This window comes from Megalobrama amblycephala, linkage group LG24 (assembly GCF_018812025.1).
Source record: "Megalobrama amblycephala isolate DHTTF-2021 linkage group LG24, ASM1881202v1, whole genome shotgun sequence".
NCBI classification, from domain to species: Eukaryota; Metazoa; Chordata; class Actinopteri; order Cypriniformes; family Xenocyprididae; genus Megalobrama; species Megalobrama amblycephala.
Window position 1 is genome coordinate 10,435,634 of NC_063067.1, and position 19,899 is coordinate 10,455,532.

The 19,899-nt window shown below is 36.6% G+C and overlaps 1 protein-coding gene across 1 annotated transcript in view; it reads left to right on the forward strand.

Moving 5' to 3' along the window:
* Positions 1 to 19,899, forward strand: part of src (v-src avian sarcoma (Schmidt-Ruppin A-2) viral oncogene homolog) — a 62,520-nt gene that overhangs the window by 17,721 nt on the left and 24,900 nt on the right. The window contains 2 exon segments of the mRNA XM_048179049.1: positions 17,087 to 17,336; positions 19,645 to 19,744. Coding sequence (XP_048035006.1) covers positions 17,096 to 17,336; positions 19,645 to 19,744 — 341 coding nt within the window. The 5' untranslated portion in view covers positions 17,087 to 17,095.

The following is a 19,899-nucleotide window of genomic DNA, read 5'->3' on the forward strand; positions in this document are numbered from 1 at the left end:
GGGCCTGGAGCAGCAGCTCATTTGCATTTAAAGGGACACACACACAAACGGTGTGTTTTTGCTCAGACCCAAATAGGGGCAAATTTGACAAGCTATAATAAATGATCTGTGGGGTATTTTGAGCTGAAACTTCAGACACATTCTGGGGACACCAGAGATTTATATTACATCTTATAAAAAGGAGCATAAAGGTCCCCCTTTATTTTATTTAGGACATGTCCCAGTCCTGCCCACTGATAGCCTCGCAAATATAATGTAAATGGTATCTTTGTCCCGCAGTATATACTTTCATACTGCCCAGTAATAATAATGCTAGTATGGTTAGTAATGCAATGATTTGTATCTAATGATCCTTTCCCTAGTAAGAGAGATTACAGCCCATGGGCATTCTGTGAATTAACATGAAAATGTTTTTCCTGGATTATTGGATTTACCTCCATGCAATGTTTTCCTTTTTAACCCTTGATTTGATCAGGGAAACATAGCTTTTAGCACTGGAGATACATGTTATTCAACCAGATCAGTGAAATAACATCATTCATTCTCAAAAAGGTTTGTGAATGCATAGGTTGCTAAATTCAGCAGAAGAAAATAAGAGGCACTCCCATTTTCTTTATTCCACATGTGCTTTTGAGATTTAAATAAACCAGTAGCAGGTGACAAATGATCACACTGTAAACCAGAAACAAATGCTACAGTCACAGTGTTTGCCTGCAGCTATGTATGTGTATAAAAAATATAGTAAAATTGAGTTACTTTTATTATGACCTACTGATTTATGGCTTCATTGCATCTGTTGTAGAAAATAAAATCATTTTGAATGTCATATTAAAGTGTCACACAGCATTACACACATATCAGTTTAGCTTTGCAATTTGTTTCCCTTTCTAATCTGTAATTTTTAAGATTGACACTTGCTTGTGAAGCTGATTCAGATGCAATAAATACTCTTAGCTGATGTTGTGTTAGAATACCGGACAAATTACATCCCATATATGGCAAGCCGTTTTGACTTTTATTCACATCTCAGGATATGAATTCTTGATATCAACAATTCAATTGTTGATATCAGGAATTACATTTCCACTAGTAACAATGTTAATTCTTGACATCAACATTTGAATTTCCATTGATATCTGTAATTGTATTTTCACTATTGAAATGTCACCATAGACTGCCATTCAAATTCAATTGTTGATATCTTACTAGTAAAAATCGTAATTTTTGATATCAATAATTACATTGCTACTAGTAAAATGCAAATTTTTGATATCAAGAATTCAATTGTCACTAGTTGAAATGTCAGTTCTTGATATCAACAATTGAATTGCTACTAGTAAAAATGTTCATTTTTGATATCTGAAAATGTATTTCTGATATCAATATAATTTCAGATATCTAAAATGGCTTTCTTACTAGCAACAATCACATTCATGATATCAGAAACTAACATTGTCACTAGTGACAATCAAATTATTGATATCAAAAATTAACATTTTTACTAGTACCAATTCAATTTTTGATATCAAGAACTGACATTTCAACTAGTGACAACTAAATTATTGATATCAAAAATTATTATTTTTACTAGTAAGAATTGTATTTCTGATATGTGAAATTGGAATTTCAACTAGTAAGAAATCAGTTCTTGATATCAACAATTGAATTTGAATGGCAGCCCATGGTGACATTTCACTAGTGAAAATACAATTACAGATATCAAGAATTCTAGTTTTTACTAGTGGAAATATAATTCTTGATATCAAAAATGAGCATTTTAACTAGTGAAAATTGAATTGTTGATATCAAGAATTCATATCCTGAGAATGAATAAAAGTCAAAACGGCTTGCCATACCCATATGGATTGATTCCTCTATGCAGAGAGTTGTTTCACGGCTTTAGGTTTAGGGAGGGACCGAACACTTTCGGATGTAATGTAGTGAGGACATGAGCGACAGAAACTCTGATTCATTTACTTGCAAATGTATTAATACATTCGTGCTGGCGCTGGCTTCAGCATGTAAAATATAAGCCGCATGCTTGATCTGACGCACGTGGCTGATTACAGACACGCTCGAGAGAGAAGCTTCCGCTCCTCACAGTGAGTGGCCCAGATATCTTCCGCTCAGCCTTAAATGATTTCATGTGTGCTGGCAGCCGATTAAGGGGTGATAACAGGTTTTTGGAAATAGGTACAGGCATGCTTTTGAAGCATGTCATTTTTTTTCTCTGTTTAAATACTTTGCCATGTCCCAGTCTAATGTGGACAGTGTGAACTATAATAAGTGTACATTAATAAGATGAGACAGGTTTAGGAAACCTGTATGAAAACAGTCATTACTTCCGCAATTTGGAGAGTAGGAGAAAGGTTCGCAAATGCAAGGACCACATATGTTTTCTTCAGAAAATGGGAAAAATTTTCGTTATTTTTGATATTTTAAGGCATTTTATTAGGTATACAAGATGTATATAATAAATTCTGACCGATAAACCGATAGCTAATTCTTTTTTCAGTAAGTGATAAATGGCTGGATTTCGTCAGTGTTATTTTAGTGTTATTTATATTAGTGCTGGGACAATACATAGATTATCGATTTGCGAATCTGGAACAATTCTGATATTTTCAGAATGTATTGCAATCCTCTCTCGAATCGATTCTGGTTAAAAACTAGTCTAGAGCGCCATCTGCTATTAAAAACTAAGCTCAGAATTGATTCAAGCGAGAAAATATCAGGATCGATCCAGATTCATTGTATCGCAAATCGAGAATCGATGTATTGCTCCACCCAAAATTTTTATACTATCATAGTAGCTATTTATTAATATTTTGAATTAGCTTTTATTTTTGTATTTTTAGTTACATTTTTGGTCATTTTATTGCGCTTTTGTCCTTTTTTAGATATTTTTTGTTCTATATAGGTTTAATTGATTTTTATTTCAGTTTTAGTACTTCAGTACTACTTTATTTCATTTATATTACATATATAATTTCCAACATGTTCTCCAACCAATACGACCATATAGGTCGTTTGTCACTTCCCTGAAATACGACCCATAGGAGCGTTTGCTAAAATTGCGCCCCTTTCAACAACAGGACACTTTCATTTTAATGCATTGTTCCCTTTTATCTGCGTTATATTCCGGGTTTTGCGTAGTTCAATTGGCAGAGCATTGCAATAACAATATGCAATATGTGATCATGCGATCGTGGGTTCGATCCCAGGGAACGCATGTGCTCATGTAGAGTATATGCACTATAAATCACTAAGATTGGGTTTAGGGATGGGAGTGGGTATAGTCGTTAATAAAAAAAATAGTTTTGCACATTGCATTTAAATGAACACGCATTTTGATTGGTAATGCCAGTCATACGTCATTATTTTTACGCCCGCTAGAGGGCGCATAACTTCAAAACGTAAATATAGGTCGTAATAAGGTGCTTGAAAAACGACCTATAGGGTCGTTTTTTGGAGGACAGTCTAATCATTTCTGTGTAAGTTCAATTTTTTTCATCTAATATGTTTATAGTTTATTTTATTCCAGCTATAATTCAATTGACAGAAATGATTGTTAACAGTTTTAGTTACCTATAACAACACTGATTTGGGTGTCACAGCATTAAAAATGGATATTCTTTTAAGATTAGCTAAATATTGCATTTAACAGTGTTATAAAATTAGTTTTTAAAGGCATAGTTCAGCCAAAAAAAAAAAAAAAAAAAATCTCTATGACTTTCTTCTGAGGAACACAAAAGAAAATATCTTGAACAATGGGGTCCAAACAACATTTATTTTTATAGAGTTTTTTTTTCAAAAACCCTTTTATGTTGCACAGAACAAAGGCACTCATGGAGGTTTGGCACATGTGAGTACGTGATTACAGAATTTTCATTTTTTTTTCTGATATATTGTGCATCCATGCACTTAATTGAAGTGTATTATTACCTGAATTTGATCCCATATGAGCACCATGGCTAAGTGTATGTGGAGTTTTTATGGATTATGGTTATGCTAACCTACTAGCTGTAGACAGGCCGATTCATTTGTGTCATGATTACTCAAGGGAACGTTAATACCGACCCAGTGTTGAAAAGCAGCCCGACCAGACAGACGGTCTGAATTCTTATCTGATCGTCTGGCTGTTTGCCGTGATCCTTCCACCTCTCACAAAGACCCTCGTCTTCCCGTTCATCTGCTCAGACACTCCTGGAATTCGAATAATCACTTCCATGGCAATCCTTGACCTGGTCCCTTCAGATGGAGTAAATATTGACTCGAGCGCCTCCCGCCTCAGTGTTTCTCGCTGACCGGACGAGTCTAGGAGTCAGATCTTGTGTGGGGTGTGTTTACGTTCAGAGCTCTTCAGATGAAACTAGCTTTTTGACTTCCTGTTGATAAATATTGCTTAATATGTCAGGATCATCCGTGAAATATTCTTTTGTTTTTGAGGGAGTCGTGATGAGGTTTATGCAGGTAGTGCACATGCAGCATTGTAAACCCTGTGTAATGATTTACTGAACTGTCAGTAACAGGGAAGCATGCTTAAAGAAGAGGGGAGTTATGTAAACATGGAGCCTGAGCTGTATCTTCTCTGTGAATGCTTTTTACATCCTTGTTGGTCCTGGAACAACATTCCAATCAACCAATCAGATTTGAGGGATAGGTTTACAGTTAAAGGTGCCATCGAACATTTTTTTTTACAAGATGTAATATAAGTCTAAGGTGTCCCCTGAATGTGTCTGTGAAGTTTCAGCTCAAAATACCCCATAGATTTTTTTTAATTAATTTTTTTACCTGACTATTTTGAGGCATCCTTAAATATGCACCGATTCAGGCTGCGGCCCCTTTAATTGCTCACGCTCTCCGCCCCCTCGCAAGCTCTTGACTCTATCATTGCATAAACAAAGTTCACACAGCTAATATAACCCTCAAAATGGATCTTTACAAAGTGTTCGTCATGCAGCACGTCTAATCGCGTAAGTATGGTATTTATTTGGATGTTTACATTTGATTCTGAATGAGTTTGATAGTGCTCCGTGGCTAACGGCTAATGCTACACTGTTAGAGAGATTTATAAAGAATGAAGTTGTGTTTATGAAATATACAGACTGCAAGTGTTTAATAATGAAAATAACGACGGCTCTTGTCTCCATGAATACAGTAAGAAACGATGGTAACTTTAACCACATTTAACAGTACATTAGCAACATGCTAACGAAACATTTAGAAAGACAATTTACAAATATCACTAAAAATATTGTGTAATCATGGATCATGTCAGTTATTATTGCTCCATCTGCCATTTTTTGTTGTTGTCCTTGCTTGCTTACCTAGTCTGTTGATTCAGCTGTACACAGATCCAGACGTTAATACTGGCTGCCCTTGTCTAATGCCTTGAACATGAGCTGGCATATGCAAATATTGGGGGCGTACATATTAATGATCCCGACTGTTACGTAACAGTCGGTGTTATGTTGAGATTCGCCTGTTCTTCAGAGGTCTTTTAAACAAATGAGATTTATATAAGAGAGAGGAAACAATGGGGTTTGAGACTCACTGTATGTCATTTCCATGTACTGAACTCTTGTTATTCAACTATGCTGAGGTAAATTCAATTTTCAATTCGATGGCACCTTTAATGTTACGTTTAGGCTTTCAACAAGGGTTAGGTGCTTCTACACCTTTTTATTCACCTATCATTTTTCTATGATTTTATGGATAAGTTATGGTAGGGTTAGGTTTAGGGGTAGAGATGGGGTTAGGGCTATGTTTTTGGACGTGAATGTCGTTCCAGGATCAACAAAAGACGAATTACTTAAGAAAATCACGGCGACCGATACTACACTGAATTTTTGGAGGAAAGTAGGACAAGCAATACTGTGTGTGTGTGTGTGTGTGTGTGTGTGTGGGGAAGTTTTTCCTCAAGTTCAGACCCACTTATGTGTGGGGTCCCTCAAAGCTCAGTACTTGGCCCTATGTTATTCTCTTCATAAGCTTCCTCTGGACTCAATACTCAGGAAACATGATGTGTCTTTTCACTGCTGGATGACAGATTTATTTGCTCCTGAAAAGTCAAAGAAATCTTCATATTCTCTTGTTGCCTGTCTGGCTGACCTAAAGGCTTGGTTGTCTGGAAAAAAAATGGGTGTTGTCTTTGTCAGTGAGTTGAATTGTGGTTAATGTTGCTTTACTGTGGTGGACAGAAACATCTGTACTGAAGTGGGTCATAGAGTTACTTGATGTGTTATTATTTTCACAGCTAGCTGTAAACATGTCAACCTCAATGAACTTATTCAGAAGACTCTTCAAACTCCACCATGACCGATTACCTGAAAGAGAAAACTGACTATTGAGAGATCATGATAATGGCACTTCAATTAGCAACACTGGAAAAGCATCACAATTCAGACTGCTTGTCTTGTAATATCTACAGTCCTGTCTTGGAATTTGTGTCTGAGTTGGATTCGAGTCGCAGATGGAATCATGGCATAGTGATTACAGAGTGAATGTTGATAATCTCTCTCCAGAACAAGCGTTAGGATTAGAGCTCGATTTGGTATGCTGTATAACGTGGAAAAGCATCCAACTTCCATTCAAGTAAATATAGTAAGCATATTAATATAAAATACACCCAAACTCCAAATCTTTGTCCACATATGTTGACATATCAGAGTACATTTTATACGTGGCCCTGGGGCCGTATTCACAAAACATTTTCTTACCACTAAGAGTTCTCCTAAATAGTAGTAAAAGTTCTTAGCTAAGAGTTTTCTCTTAAAACCTATTCACAAAGCTGCTGAGACAAACTTTTACTAAGGAATCGACTGAAGTCTTAAGCTAAGAGTAAGGGCGGGGTTGACCTCGTTGCTATGGAGTAAACACACAGTGATTGGCTGATGGGGGAGGAGTCAGCGATTTAATCATAGAAACATTGTAGAATGATGTGTCATGTTTCCACATTAAAATAAAGGTTTTAAAAAACAAATGTTGCCCTATTCAAATAAATATTTTTTAATAAAAATGTTGCCATAGTCAAAATAAATTGTTGCCATAAAGGTTTTAAAATGTAGGCTAAGTGTCACTAATAAAACTAGTATATACAGTTAACAAGTATATACAGTTAAAATATATATATATATATATATATAACCAACCACTGGCACAAGTAATCAGACAATATTTATTTATTTGGGCATCTCATTGTAGATTGGACTCCTAAAATTAGGACTGACACGCCCATTATTTTTTGTTTCTCCTAAATCGGCAAGTTAGGAGTTACTTTTAACCTTAAGATGTTTTGTGAATACGGCCCCAGGACCACAAAACCAGTCATAAGTCCCTCGTGTATATTTGTAGCAATGGCCAACAATACATTGTATGAGTTAAAATTATCGATTTTTCTTTTATGCCAAAAATTATTAGGATATTAAGTGTTCCATGAAGATATTTTGAAAATTTCCTTCCATAAATATATCAAAAATGTATTTTTGTGAGTGTATATGCATTGCTAAGGACTTAATTTGGACAACTTTAAAGGCAATTTTCTCAGTATTTTTTTTTTTTTTTTTTTTTGCACCCTCAGATTCCAGATTTTCGGCCAAATATTGTCCTAACAAACCATACATCAATGGAAAGCTTATTTATTCAGATGATGTGTAAATCTCAATTTCAAAAAATTGACCCTTATGACTGGTTTTGTGGTCCAGGGTCATATATTTGTACTGCATACACACGTGTGGTTGATATTTTTAAAACTGTATTATTTCATTGCTGAGCCAAACATCATAGTTTCACTACCATTTAGTTTTACATTTTTTTTTACTTTTATTCAGTAAGGAGTCAAGAGTCAAGTCAAGAAGTTTTTATTGTCATTTCAACCATATATAGCTGACGCAGTACACAGTGAAATGAAACAACGTTCCTCCAGAACCCTGATGCAACATAAAACAACGTAAAACAACAGAAGCAGAAAAAAAAAAACACAGGGCCAAGGACTAAGTAAGTGTCCTTGCCACATAAAGTGCATGTGTGCAACCTGTTGCAAAACAGTACAAAGACAACACAAGACAGTGCAAGGCAACACAGGACAATACACAAAACACAAAATAGCTCCGCCAGTAAACCTGTTATAATGAGATGAAGTGAACAGTAGCAAAAATGTAAACAAAATATTGTACAAAAAAGCAAACAGCAACAGTCCAGGAAGATGTGCAAAAACGGCATATAAACAGTTTATGGTAATGAAGTGATGTAGTTTGAGTGGTACTGAATCATGAGTGTGTGAAGTGAGTACGATTATGTGTGTTGTGTTGTACAGATCAGTCACACGTGTGTGTGTGTGTTTGTGTGTATGTGAGTGTGTGTGTGTTCAGTTCAGTTCTAAGGATGCATTAAATTGATCAAAAGACATTTGTAATGTTAAAAAAGATTTCTATTTCAAATAAATGCTGTTCTTTTAAAAATTCTGTTCTTTAAAGAATACTGTAACAAGTTAGTTTCCACAAAAATATTAAGCAGAAATGTTCAACAAATAAATATATTAATGCAATAAAACAGAAATTAAATTGTAATTTTTTTTCACAACATTACAGTTTTTTTTTTCTGTATTATTTAAGGTGCCCTAGAATTAAAAATTGAATTTATCTTGGCATAGTTAAATAACAAGAGTTCAGTACATGGAAATGACATACAGTGAGTCTCAAACATCATTGTTTCCTCCTTCTTATATAAATCTCATTTGTTTAAAAGACCTCTGAAGAACAGGCGAATCTCAACATAACACCGACCTTTACATAACAGTCGGGATCATTAATATGTACGCCCCCAATATTTGCATATGCCAGCTCATGTTCAAGCATTAGACAGTGGCAGGACGTCTGGATCTGTGCACAGCTGAATCATCAGACTAGGTAAGCAAGCAAGGACAATAGCGAAAAATGGCAGATGGAGCGATAATAACTGACATGATCCATGATTACATGATATTTTTAGTGATATTTGTAAATTGTCTAATGTCTAATTATCTAAATGTTTCGTTAGCATGTTGCTAATGTACTGTTAAATGTGGTTAAAGTTACCATCGTTTCTTACTGTATTCACAGAGACAAGAGCCGTCGCTATTTTCATTTTTAAACACTTGCAGTCTGTACAATTCATAAACATCTTCATTCTTTGTAAATCTCTCCAACAGTGTGTAATGTTAGCTTTAGCCACTGAGCACAGCCTCAAACTCATTCAGAATCAAATGAAAACATCCAAATAAATACCATACTTACGCGATTAGACGTTGCATGACGAACACTTTGTAAAGATCCATTTTGAGGGTTATATTAGCTGTGTGAACTTTGTTTATGCTGTTTAAGGCAAGCGCGAGCTCCGGGGGCGGGGAGCGTGAGCGTTTAAAGGGGCTGCAGCCTAAATTGGCTCATATTTAATGATGCCCCAAAATAGGCAGTTAAAAAAATTAATAAAAAAAATCTATGGGGTATTTTGAGCTGAAACTTCACAGACACATTCAGGGGACACCTTAGACTTATATTACATCTTTTAAAAAGACGTTCTACGGCACCTTTAATCAAATAAATGCAGCCTTGGTGAGCATAAAAGACAATCATTTTTAATCAGTCATATTCTTCTGGCACTAAGATTTACTTTAAGACTTTGTTGAATGAATGAACAGCTAAATGAGTCACAATTAGGGTATGAAGCTGAACAAAATTTGCAGCATCATATTTACTGTAAGTGTGACGAGAGAAACTATTTTATTTAATTTGGTTCTAGTATAGCACATACATTGATCACGGTGTATAAAAAGGCTGATCGTATGATGTGGCCGTGAGACCTCGGAAAACGCTGCATAACGTGACAAAACCTCAGCAGCTAAACTGGAGCGGTTTTTATTTCCCTCTCACAGCACTGCTGCTCTGCCCTAGTGTGGTTTCAGGTGCTTTTCCAGTTCGACTTTTCTCGGCAAGTGAATTAAACACTTTCATCCACATGTTTTCTCTGGCTTAGATGCTGCTGTAACTCGTACCAAAGGAGCTTATCCACTGTTAATGAAACGTTTGATGTTGACCATGCAAATGCAGGAATAACAAGATGGATATCTTTGGCCGTCTGGCACCTGTTGGCTCGACATTGATGGGAAAGGGGAGAAAATACCGCTTGCGTTAAATGTTGTGAAGGTAAAATAACAGCATTGTGGTGTAGAAAGTTGAGACCTTCATTTCCATTTCGTGATTTGTTATTCAATATTCCATTGCTATGACTACATTTTAGTATTACACTAGTTTACACTATAAAAACTAAATAGCATTATGATGCAGTGAATCACAATAAATAGGAAATCCAGTGCTTTTAGTTATTTTTGTCCAAATTATTATGTGAACAGGTTTTTATCACGCTTCACTCTGTTACATCACAAATCACAACCTCCGCAGACAGATTAAGAGTTCAAGCAAAAACACTTCATCCGATAAAAGAAAGGAGAATAAGATGGAAAAAGATGTGTCAACAGAAAAAAACTGAGTTGTAATTCCTGTTTTGCTCAATCCCCTGGGAAGTATGTGGGATTCATGATCCTCTGGCTTTCCTCCTGCATAATTAAGCGAATCCGAAGCCTTTCATCACGGGTTGGACTCTCCCGCTCTCGCTGTCTGCAGGTGTTTTTCTCATCCTCAGGAGGTCCAGGCGAGAATGTTCACACGTTCGCTGACGGCTAACCCAGTCTGAATGTGTGGGAATGTGTGTGACGTTTCATGTTTCTGCAGGTGTTTTGCAGTATATGCATGCTTTTGTGTAATTTAGTTATGGTTTTGGTTCTGATTTGTCAGATAGGACCTTAAAAAGAGGAATAATCACTGGCTGCATAGCAACAGTCGAGTGAATAGTTGCAGTATCACACACTCCAGATTGCAAGGCTTGATGGGTTGAGAACAATGGACGCTTTTGTTTTATCCAACTGTAGGATCCCCAGCTGAGCTCACTTGAGCTTTCTTGTTCATATGACTGAAAAATAATAGGTAACAATAATCAGGAAGATACAATTTATATATATATCTTATTATTATTATTTTTCAGTCATATGAACAAGAAAGCGTATGTGTATGTATATCTCCCTTGTAATGAATATTTATTCATTTAAAGGGACATATCATGTTTAAGTGCTATAATGGGTTGTAACTTCTTCCTGAGTCTCTCCATCAGTGTCGACTCCGGTTTGAACAATGTAAGGCTGAACATCATTACTGACAATCCTAATTTTGGCTGTGTGAGATTCTCCAGCTTTGTTGTTGTTGAGCTGTTAAAGCTCCGCCCTCTTCTTGAAAGGGGGCCGGGAGCAGCAGCTCATTTGCATTTAAAGGGACACACACAAAAACTTTAGGGGCAAATCTGACAAGCTATAATAAATGATCTGTGGGGGATTTTGAACTGAAACTTCACAGACACATTCTGGGGACACCAGAGACTTATATTACATCTTGTGAAAAGGGGCATAATAGGTCCCCTTTAATCATGACCCACCACTTTAGAATCAACAGTCCAAAAAATGATATTTACAATATATTTGAGTATGGAAAACAAGAGGAAGTCATTGTTTTTTCTTTCTAAAGGTATAGCCCATGATGTGTGTGTGTGTGTGTGTGTGTGTGTGTGTGTGTGTGTGTGTGTGTGTGTGTGTGTGTGTGTGTTGTGTGTGTGTGTGTGTGTGTGTGTGTGTGTGTTTGTGAAGCACACGTCCAGGCATGTAGACTTCTTTGGACGTGTTTTTGGTTGTGCATAACTGTACAGTATGTACGTGTACCAGCCAGCCCCGGTTGAAGTGGGCTAGGCTAAACACCCCAGCTGATCTTCAGTGTGCAGACAAGGCCGGAGGGAGAATATCGACCCTCCACCCCCACATACTGACCCCCTCTGCTAGCTGTACTCCACTCTGAGCCATCTGTCTCTCACACCGCTCAAGAATCAATCCTCTGCCTTCCCTTAGAAATCAGAGCCTGTCTCCGTAACGCTGAGGGGGATGGGGCGTCTCCGGTTCATCCGATCTGTCGGAATCTCCTCAGCTGTTAGATAACAGCCTCTCACCCTGTTTCCACATGTGACATGAGACTTTCCCCACTCACAGTTGAGAGCTAGCCATGGAGTGTGTGATTTAAGTTTTGTTCCCATGTTAGGGACTGTTTTAGGGCATGTTCTGTATTTGTACACCCACAAATATCTGACGGAAATTGTTAATATATAGTATGAATGTATGTATTAACCCTCTGATGCTGTTGGGTCACATTTTCACCAAAGAATTTTACGTTTTGCATTTTTTACTTCATTGGAATGGTACGAAACTTGGGAAAGGTTTTGATATTTGCTGTGTGAACACACTAAAAAATCATGGACATTATTCGAAAAGCTTAAATGGTCCTGAAAAAAATAGTGAAAATAGTGTTCGTGGTCAAAAATGACTGCATTGGAAATGAACGGGAGACAAATTTCATTTAGTGGAAACATTTGGTACTGCACACAAACAAATTCTTACTGAAAGCTCATTTTTTGAGAGATCAACCTCAAATTTGGAACACGGCTTGTTTAGATTTATGGCTTTGATTTTCTCACAGTTTTAGAGTATTTATTTATATTTAATTTTATATTTCATACAAAAATTGATGTAAAATTTTAGTTCATTTTTAACTTTTTTTCACTTCAGCAATAATCTGCCAAGTGTTGTCTTTAAAAAGAGACTAAACTTAAATCTGCATTCAAGATTTCTGACAGTTTAAGTTGGACATTTCATTTTCAGGTCTGTGCTGAAAAAGTGAAAAAAAAAAAGCATTATAACTACTGCATAAATATAATTTAATACCATTAAAATCCCCTAAAAATACAAAATATTAAATAAAAAAACATTATCAAACTAAAATACAGTACAATCATTTCATTGAAATAATAATAATAATAATAATAATAAAAAAAGTTTGGTCATTTTTGACCAACACTTGAACAGTACCAGAGGGTGAATGTACTGTGCCTTTAATAATTTATGTTTCATCTCAAATTGTGAGAGATTTCATCCGGCGCTTATTCAAGGTTGAACACGCAACTTTGTTTTTTTTTTTAGTTTTTGTTTTTTTTAAACCCATGCTATATCAGGGGATTTTTCTCATTTTAGTTGTGGGACCACCATAGTCACCAATTAAAGCACCAAAACCCAACGCTGTCACATACAGCTAACCAGTTCATTTGAGATGTGGTTTAGTTTGCCAGAGGCGAAGTTAAATGGGAGTTTGTTTTATCCAGTCCTTTAATTGGTGTGCCACAGAAATCAAACGTCCTGTCCTGGGCGCAGTGGGATAGAAATCAGGTCCTAATTTGTGTGTGGATTAAACTGGATGATTCCCTGGTCTAATCTCAGATTTACAATTATTCAAGATATATTTGAGGCTTAAGCAATCTCCAGCAGAAAGCCTGTCTGCTCATTTTTCAAATATTTATCAAAAATTTGGATGCTGTTTTTTGGAATTGATGTTGCGGAGTCAAACTTTACTACCAAAATTGCTTGGTTTATGAATAATAATTATACTTTATTACTTTTCTAAGCATTCAGACTAATGGTTGAGCTTTTTCCCCACATGGACCAGTAAGTAACCACTAGAACTCCCTAGCAACCTTAAAGCAATGCCTTGGCATGCATTATTCGTTATTCATACAAAATATACTTTTAATAACCTTTCAGTTTCATTAATGCGCTGTTTTATTGTTCAAATAACCCTTTCAATGATGCATAATGACATTATCTGTCAGCCAGACTTCATAAGCCACTGACTCAACACAGCATGAATTCAATGAATGAACGTCCTGTTTCCAGTTGTTGTTTACCATAGATCAGTGATGCTTTACGTAATGTCAGAATCCTTCTTCCGATGATCTTTCATCAGAATCCAAACCTCAATAAGGTCGTTCCCGGACACGACTGCGGCTGTTGTCATGGATCAATCGGAGCCAAACAATCACACCTCGCGTGGCAAATTAGATTTCCCTTTAATGTAATGACTGGGCCTTTGCTTTTAATGACAGTTTTTATTGTGGCTGGACATTAGTGAGGCATGAGTTGCTCTTTGATTACCCAGAGTTCACCCTGATTCATCTCATTGTGGTTTAGTGTTGTCAAACGTGTAAATTCACCCTGATATTTAGTTAGAGCTCCATTAATTAGACTAACTAGACATTCTTGTAGTTGCAGGATGTTACTTTTCCCTTGATACTGAATGGTATACACGGGGACAGTAGCACCCAGAAATGAAGCATTTATGTAATCTGGAGCCCATATGGTTGAGGACATACTAATGAGCTGTTGTTTCCCGCTCTTTCAGTTTTCTTAAACAATTTTTCGCTGGGACACAAAACTATCATACACTGCAAGCTTTTTCTAACTTTTGCAGGAATAGTAGTTTATAAAAAAGGATGTTTTTAAAGCAAAACTATCAGATATATTAAAGATTTATTGACGACAAGAACAAATAATTGAATGAAATCTTTATGAACATTCACATTAAGTCTGTCTGACCCAATCTGACAGATGTAAAATGTTATTATTACATCTTAGGTAGGTGGGTATTTATGTTTATCTTCATTTATTTATTTGATCTTTTTATTTTTATCTTTATTTATTTATATATTTATTTATTTTATTTTTATTTTAATGTATCTATCTTTATTTATTTGTATCTTTATCTATCTTTATTTATCTATATTTATTTATTTATCTTTATTTTATATATATATATTTTTTTATCTTTGTTTATTTTTATTTATCTTTATTTTTTATCTATTTATATATTTATCTTTTATTTCATTATCTTAATTTAGTTGTTTTTCCTTTTAGTTTTTTGTTGCTTTTTTGTATTTTTGTATTTTTTATTATATGTTGTATTTTGGCTGGTTTTTTTTTTTTTAAAGGTTGTTTTTCCTTTTTCTTTCTTTTTAGTTTCTTTTCTTTTTATTTTGTTTTGTGTGTTCTTTTTGTTGTGTAGTTTTCTTTTTATATATTTTGTGGGGGTTTTTTTTCATCTTTTAGTTTATTTTGGTTTTTGTTTTTATTCAGTGTCTTAGTTTTTTGTTTTGTTTTCGTTTCAGTCTTTTCTATTGTTATTATGGTTTGCTTCTCTTTTGTTTTTGTAATTCCAGTCTGTAATTTGTTTTTCTCTTTGTTTCGTTTTGATGCTGAACAATTCTTTCGGATGCATTTTTTCAAGGAGTGAAGAAAATGCAATTTTTTTTGTTTGTAAATACTGTATACAGTATTTTGTCATATAGTTGCATTAGAATCGATGTGGACAGGCCTTCCGTCATTAAAAAATAACATGATTTTCCTCTAATTTCACGGTCAGTGCAGGTCATTAATGGTATAGAGCACATATCTGCACACTCTCCTCATAACTCCAGTCTTGTGACTGTACGGTTCATGGCACTGCCGGTGAACCTGAAGCGCGCAGGTCTCTAGTGAAAGCTCCTCTGCGACGGCACCGCTCCTGCGGGGCTCCAGGGCCCTCGGCCGCTCCCTGACCCCGCATTCACACTGCTCAGCTGAGATTAGTTCCACTCCACCGGGCCTGTAACAGCTCCTCTAAGAGACTCTTCGCCATGAGCTGCCAGTCCTCCGGGGTTTCTAGGAAAAGAGACTTTCCTTGTGGAGAATTTATCATCCCATGGGCAAGCGGGGGCTTGTTCTGGACGGGCGAGGAGCGTTTACAGAGAGCTGAGGACTGTAAAGCAGTGTGTGTGTAGTGAGGTTTGTGTGGGTGGATGGGAAAGCATCTCTGTCCGTCCCTCAAAGAATGTGTGCGTCTGTGCTGGCAGACAGACAGTATATGACATGTGGAAGAATGTGTGTGTGTGTGTTGGGGGTCTGGGAGGATCGTATTGCAGCGGCTGTCACTGGTATGTGAGAGGAAACAGCTGAGCGCTCCTGTACTCGGCTAAAGTGAGGTTAAAGTGCACTAAACGCAACCTCAGGCTCCCGTGGGTCACACAAACTGCGGCCACTTGGTTTCTGTAATGTTTCAGTTTGATCAAATGTTTCTGTGTAAAATGACATTCACATGCCAGGAATTCTTTCTTTTTTCTTTTTTTTTTTACTTGCTTTTAGGAATCTCTGACATTTTATTAGAGCTGCTTGCTTAAGCTGAACCCCTAATGGCAAGCATAGAAGTACGTTTTGCAGCCTACTTTTTAATATTCCTGGTGGTATTGAGACTCATCAGTGCATTAAAAAATAGTCTTCGTTATATTTAATCAAAATCTATAATTTAGGCTACTCTTCATCTGAAACATCTCAATTTTCAAGGTCCAATCACCAAATTGTGATGAATAAAATCAAGGCCTGACCATTTTTTCTCTCTCATTGATTCACATTTCTTCTGAAAACACATTTTGAAACTATCCAGAACACCCTAGCAACCATATAGCAACGACCTGGCAACCAGCCTAGCTTCATGGCAGTGAGTTTTGCAGGCTCAGCCACCAACACCATTTTATTTTTTAAGAAAATCTAGTTCATTAAAATGACCTGAATTTTAATATATTGGTTGAAGAGTGTCACTTTCATATGCAGTAATGAGATTGTGGTTTAATACTGAATATCTCTCTCTGTATAAAGATATTTCAGCGCACCGGTATCACTGTTTATTTGTGTTACTTAAGGAATAACAGAATATTGCTTGCATGCATAGTTGCTTAATAATTCACGAAGTTCATGCATAAATCATGAAAACAGGCCGGTCTCTAGCGACAGCTGGAAAAAGAGGGGGTCAAATATTCGTTTGAAGTGTTTTATTCTTACAAATTGGGTGAAAGTTATTTTTCTGAACAATATATATATATAAAATATATATATAGCGCGTGTCAAAAGTCCAACATGAAACCCTGTGTGTAGTGGTTAAAAATCTAGGCTATTATGCGTGGGCTGCTTCAAGTGACGTAATTTCTGTTTTGAAAAATTTTTTATAAGCTAATTTACATTACTGTAGTATTAAGTGTACTGCAAGGTGTATGTGGTAAAAGCATGAGCTGAATGACATATTAAACTGTCTCTTTTCAGGCCTAGGCCATGGGCGGAGCCAAGAGTAAACCCAAAGAGCTCGGCCAGCGCTCCCGGAGTCTGGACGATGGCACCGGAGGACACCACTCTAGTCCTAACCAGTCATCCTTCACGCCCAACCGAAGTCCGCCGGTGGACGGTACCAGGCGCGGCACCCAGCCCCTCATCAACGCGGAGCAGGCGCTGTTTGGAGGAGTGATCTCCACACCCAACAGCATCACATCTCCTCAAAGAGGCGGCATGCTAGCAGGTAACGCACCTCGGTCTGATCGTGGATGCAGTGTCTGTGTCATTATTACGGTTCTGCTTTTGGTGACTTTCAGTATTAAAATGTTAAAGGATATGGACAAAGAAGTCTGAGGGGTGAATTCACTAAACAGTTGCACCACTTTGGTGCAGGAAAAACATATTGTGCCTTTTCATCACCTATTGTGTAAATTAGGCTCCTCATGTATATACAATTATAAATAGTGGTGCAAGAAATTTTTAATGAATTTACTGAGTTTAAATCTTATGAATAAGAGTCACAGTTGGACTGTTTTTAGTGTTATCCTGAAATGCCATCACAGACCATTAATGGACAACATGATGCATACTCAAACAAAAATAGCTAGGGATTTTCCTAACTCCCAAACTCCGCTCTGATGGGCTGGCGATCTCGGAAATTCAAGATGCACAGGTTTTGTCAGTCCACATGAAAACATTATCAATGACGTACGATTCACATTGACAGGGGAATATCCTATCTGCCCGCTTACATGGCAGATGCAAATGAACGTATTTCCACCAATGAATGGGGCCTGAAACAGATCTGAGAAAATCAGAATCCATGTGCTTTTTTCCTGCTTACACATTCGTGGGTCATATCTTTGAAAGTTTGTTTCCACCACTAAATAAAAAATAAAAAAGGTAATTGTGACTTCTTTTCTCAGAATTGCGAGATATAAACTCAATTCGGACTCTAAAACTCGCAATTGAGTTCATATCTTACAATTCTGACTCTTTAACTCGCAATTGAGTTCATATCACGCAATTCTGACTCTAACTCGCAATTGAGTTCATATCTCGCAATTCTGACTCTATAACTCGCAATTGAGTTCATATCTTGCAATTCTGACTCTATAACTCGCAATTGAGTTCATATCTTGCAATTCTGACTCTATAACTCGCAATTGAGTTCATATCACGCAATTCTGACTCTATAACTCGCAATTGAGTTCATATCTTGCAATTCTGACTCTATAACTCGCAGTTGAGTTCATATCTTACAATTCTGACTCTTTAACTTGCAATTGAGTTCATATCTTGCAATTCTGACTCTATAACTCGCAATTGAGTTCATATCACGCAATTCTGACTCTATAACTCGCAATTGAGTTCATATCTTGCAATTCTGACTCTAACTCGCAATTGAGTTCATATCTTACAATTCTGACTCTTTAACTCGCAATTGAGTTCATATCTCGCAATTCTGACTCTATAACTCGCAATTGAGTTCATATCACGCAATTCTGACTCTATAACTCGCAATTGAGTTTATATCTCGCAATTCTGACTCTATAACTCGCAATTGAATTCCTATCTCGCAATTCTGACTCTATAACTCGCAATTGAGTTCATATCTCACAATTCTGACTCTATAACTCGCAATTGAATTCATATCTCGCAATTCTGACTCTATAACTCGCAATTGAGTTCATATCTCGCAATTCTGACTCTATATCTCGCAATTCTGACTCTATAACTCGCAATTGAGTTCATATCTCGCAATTCTGACTCTATATCTCGCAATTCTGACTCTATAACTCGCAATTGAGTTCATATCTCGCAATTCTGACTCTATAACTTGCAATTGAGTTCATCTCGCAATTCTGACTCTATAACTCACAATTGAGTTCATATCTCGCAATTCTGACTCTATCTCGCAATTGAGTTCAAATCTCGCAATTCTGACTATAACTCGCAATTGAGTTCATATCTCGCAATTCTGACTCTATATCGCGCAATTCTGACTCTATAACTCGCAATTCTGACTCTATAACTCGCAATTCTGACTCTATAACTCGCAATTGAGTTCATATCTTGCAATTCTGACTATAACTCGCAATTGATTACAAATCTCGCAATTCTGACTTTATAACTCGCAATTGAGTTCATATCTCGCAATTCTGACTCTATAATTCAAAATTGAGTTCATATCATGCAATTCTGACTTTATAGGGAAAAAAAAGTCAGAGTTGCGAGATAAAAAGTCACAATTATACCTTTTTTATGTTTTATTCAGTGGTGAAAACAAGCTTCTATACATATCCGATCTGTGTCACATGGGAGGAAAAAAAATCGGAATTGGGTTCACTTAAATGCGGCCTTAGTCACCACAGTCTTTATGCTGATAGTCAAAAGTCTGTAAGTCTAGACTATTTTTGGATGCCAATTTCCATTGGCAACCCAACATTGCATTATTTACTTATGTTAATTAAATTTCCCTGCTGAAGTATTTTTTTTAATTAAATGCATCAAGATAACAGTCTATGTTTGTCTCTTGTACTTTTCCATAGGTGGTGTGACCACGTTTGTGGCTCTGTATGACTACGAGTCACGAACCGCCTCCGATTTGTCATTCAGGAAAGGAGAACGACTCCAGATTGTCAATAACACGTAAGAGGGAAATGCACAAACATACTCGCACAAAAATAACAGGGCTCCAGGGGGTGATAGACACACCCACTGAGGCAGACACACACACACTCATGTCTCTCATCTGTCTGGGCTCTGGCTGTTCTGGCTGCTGAACCCCCACAAGCACACGTAGC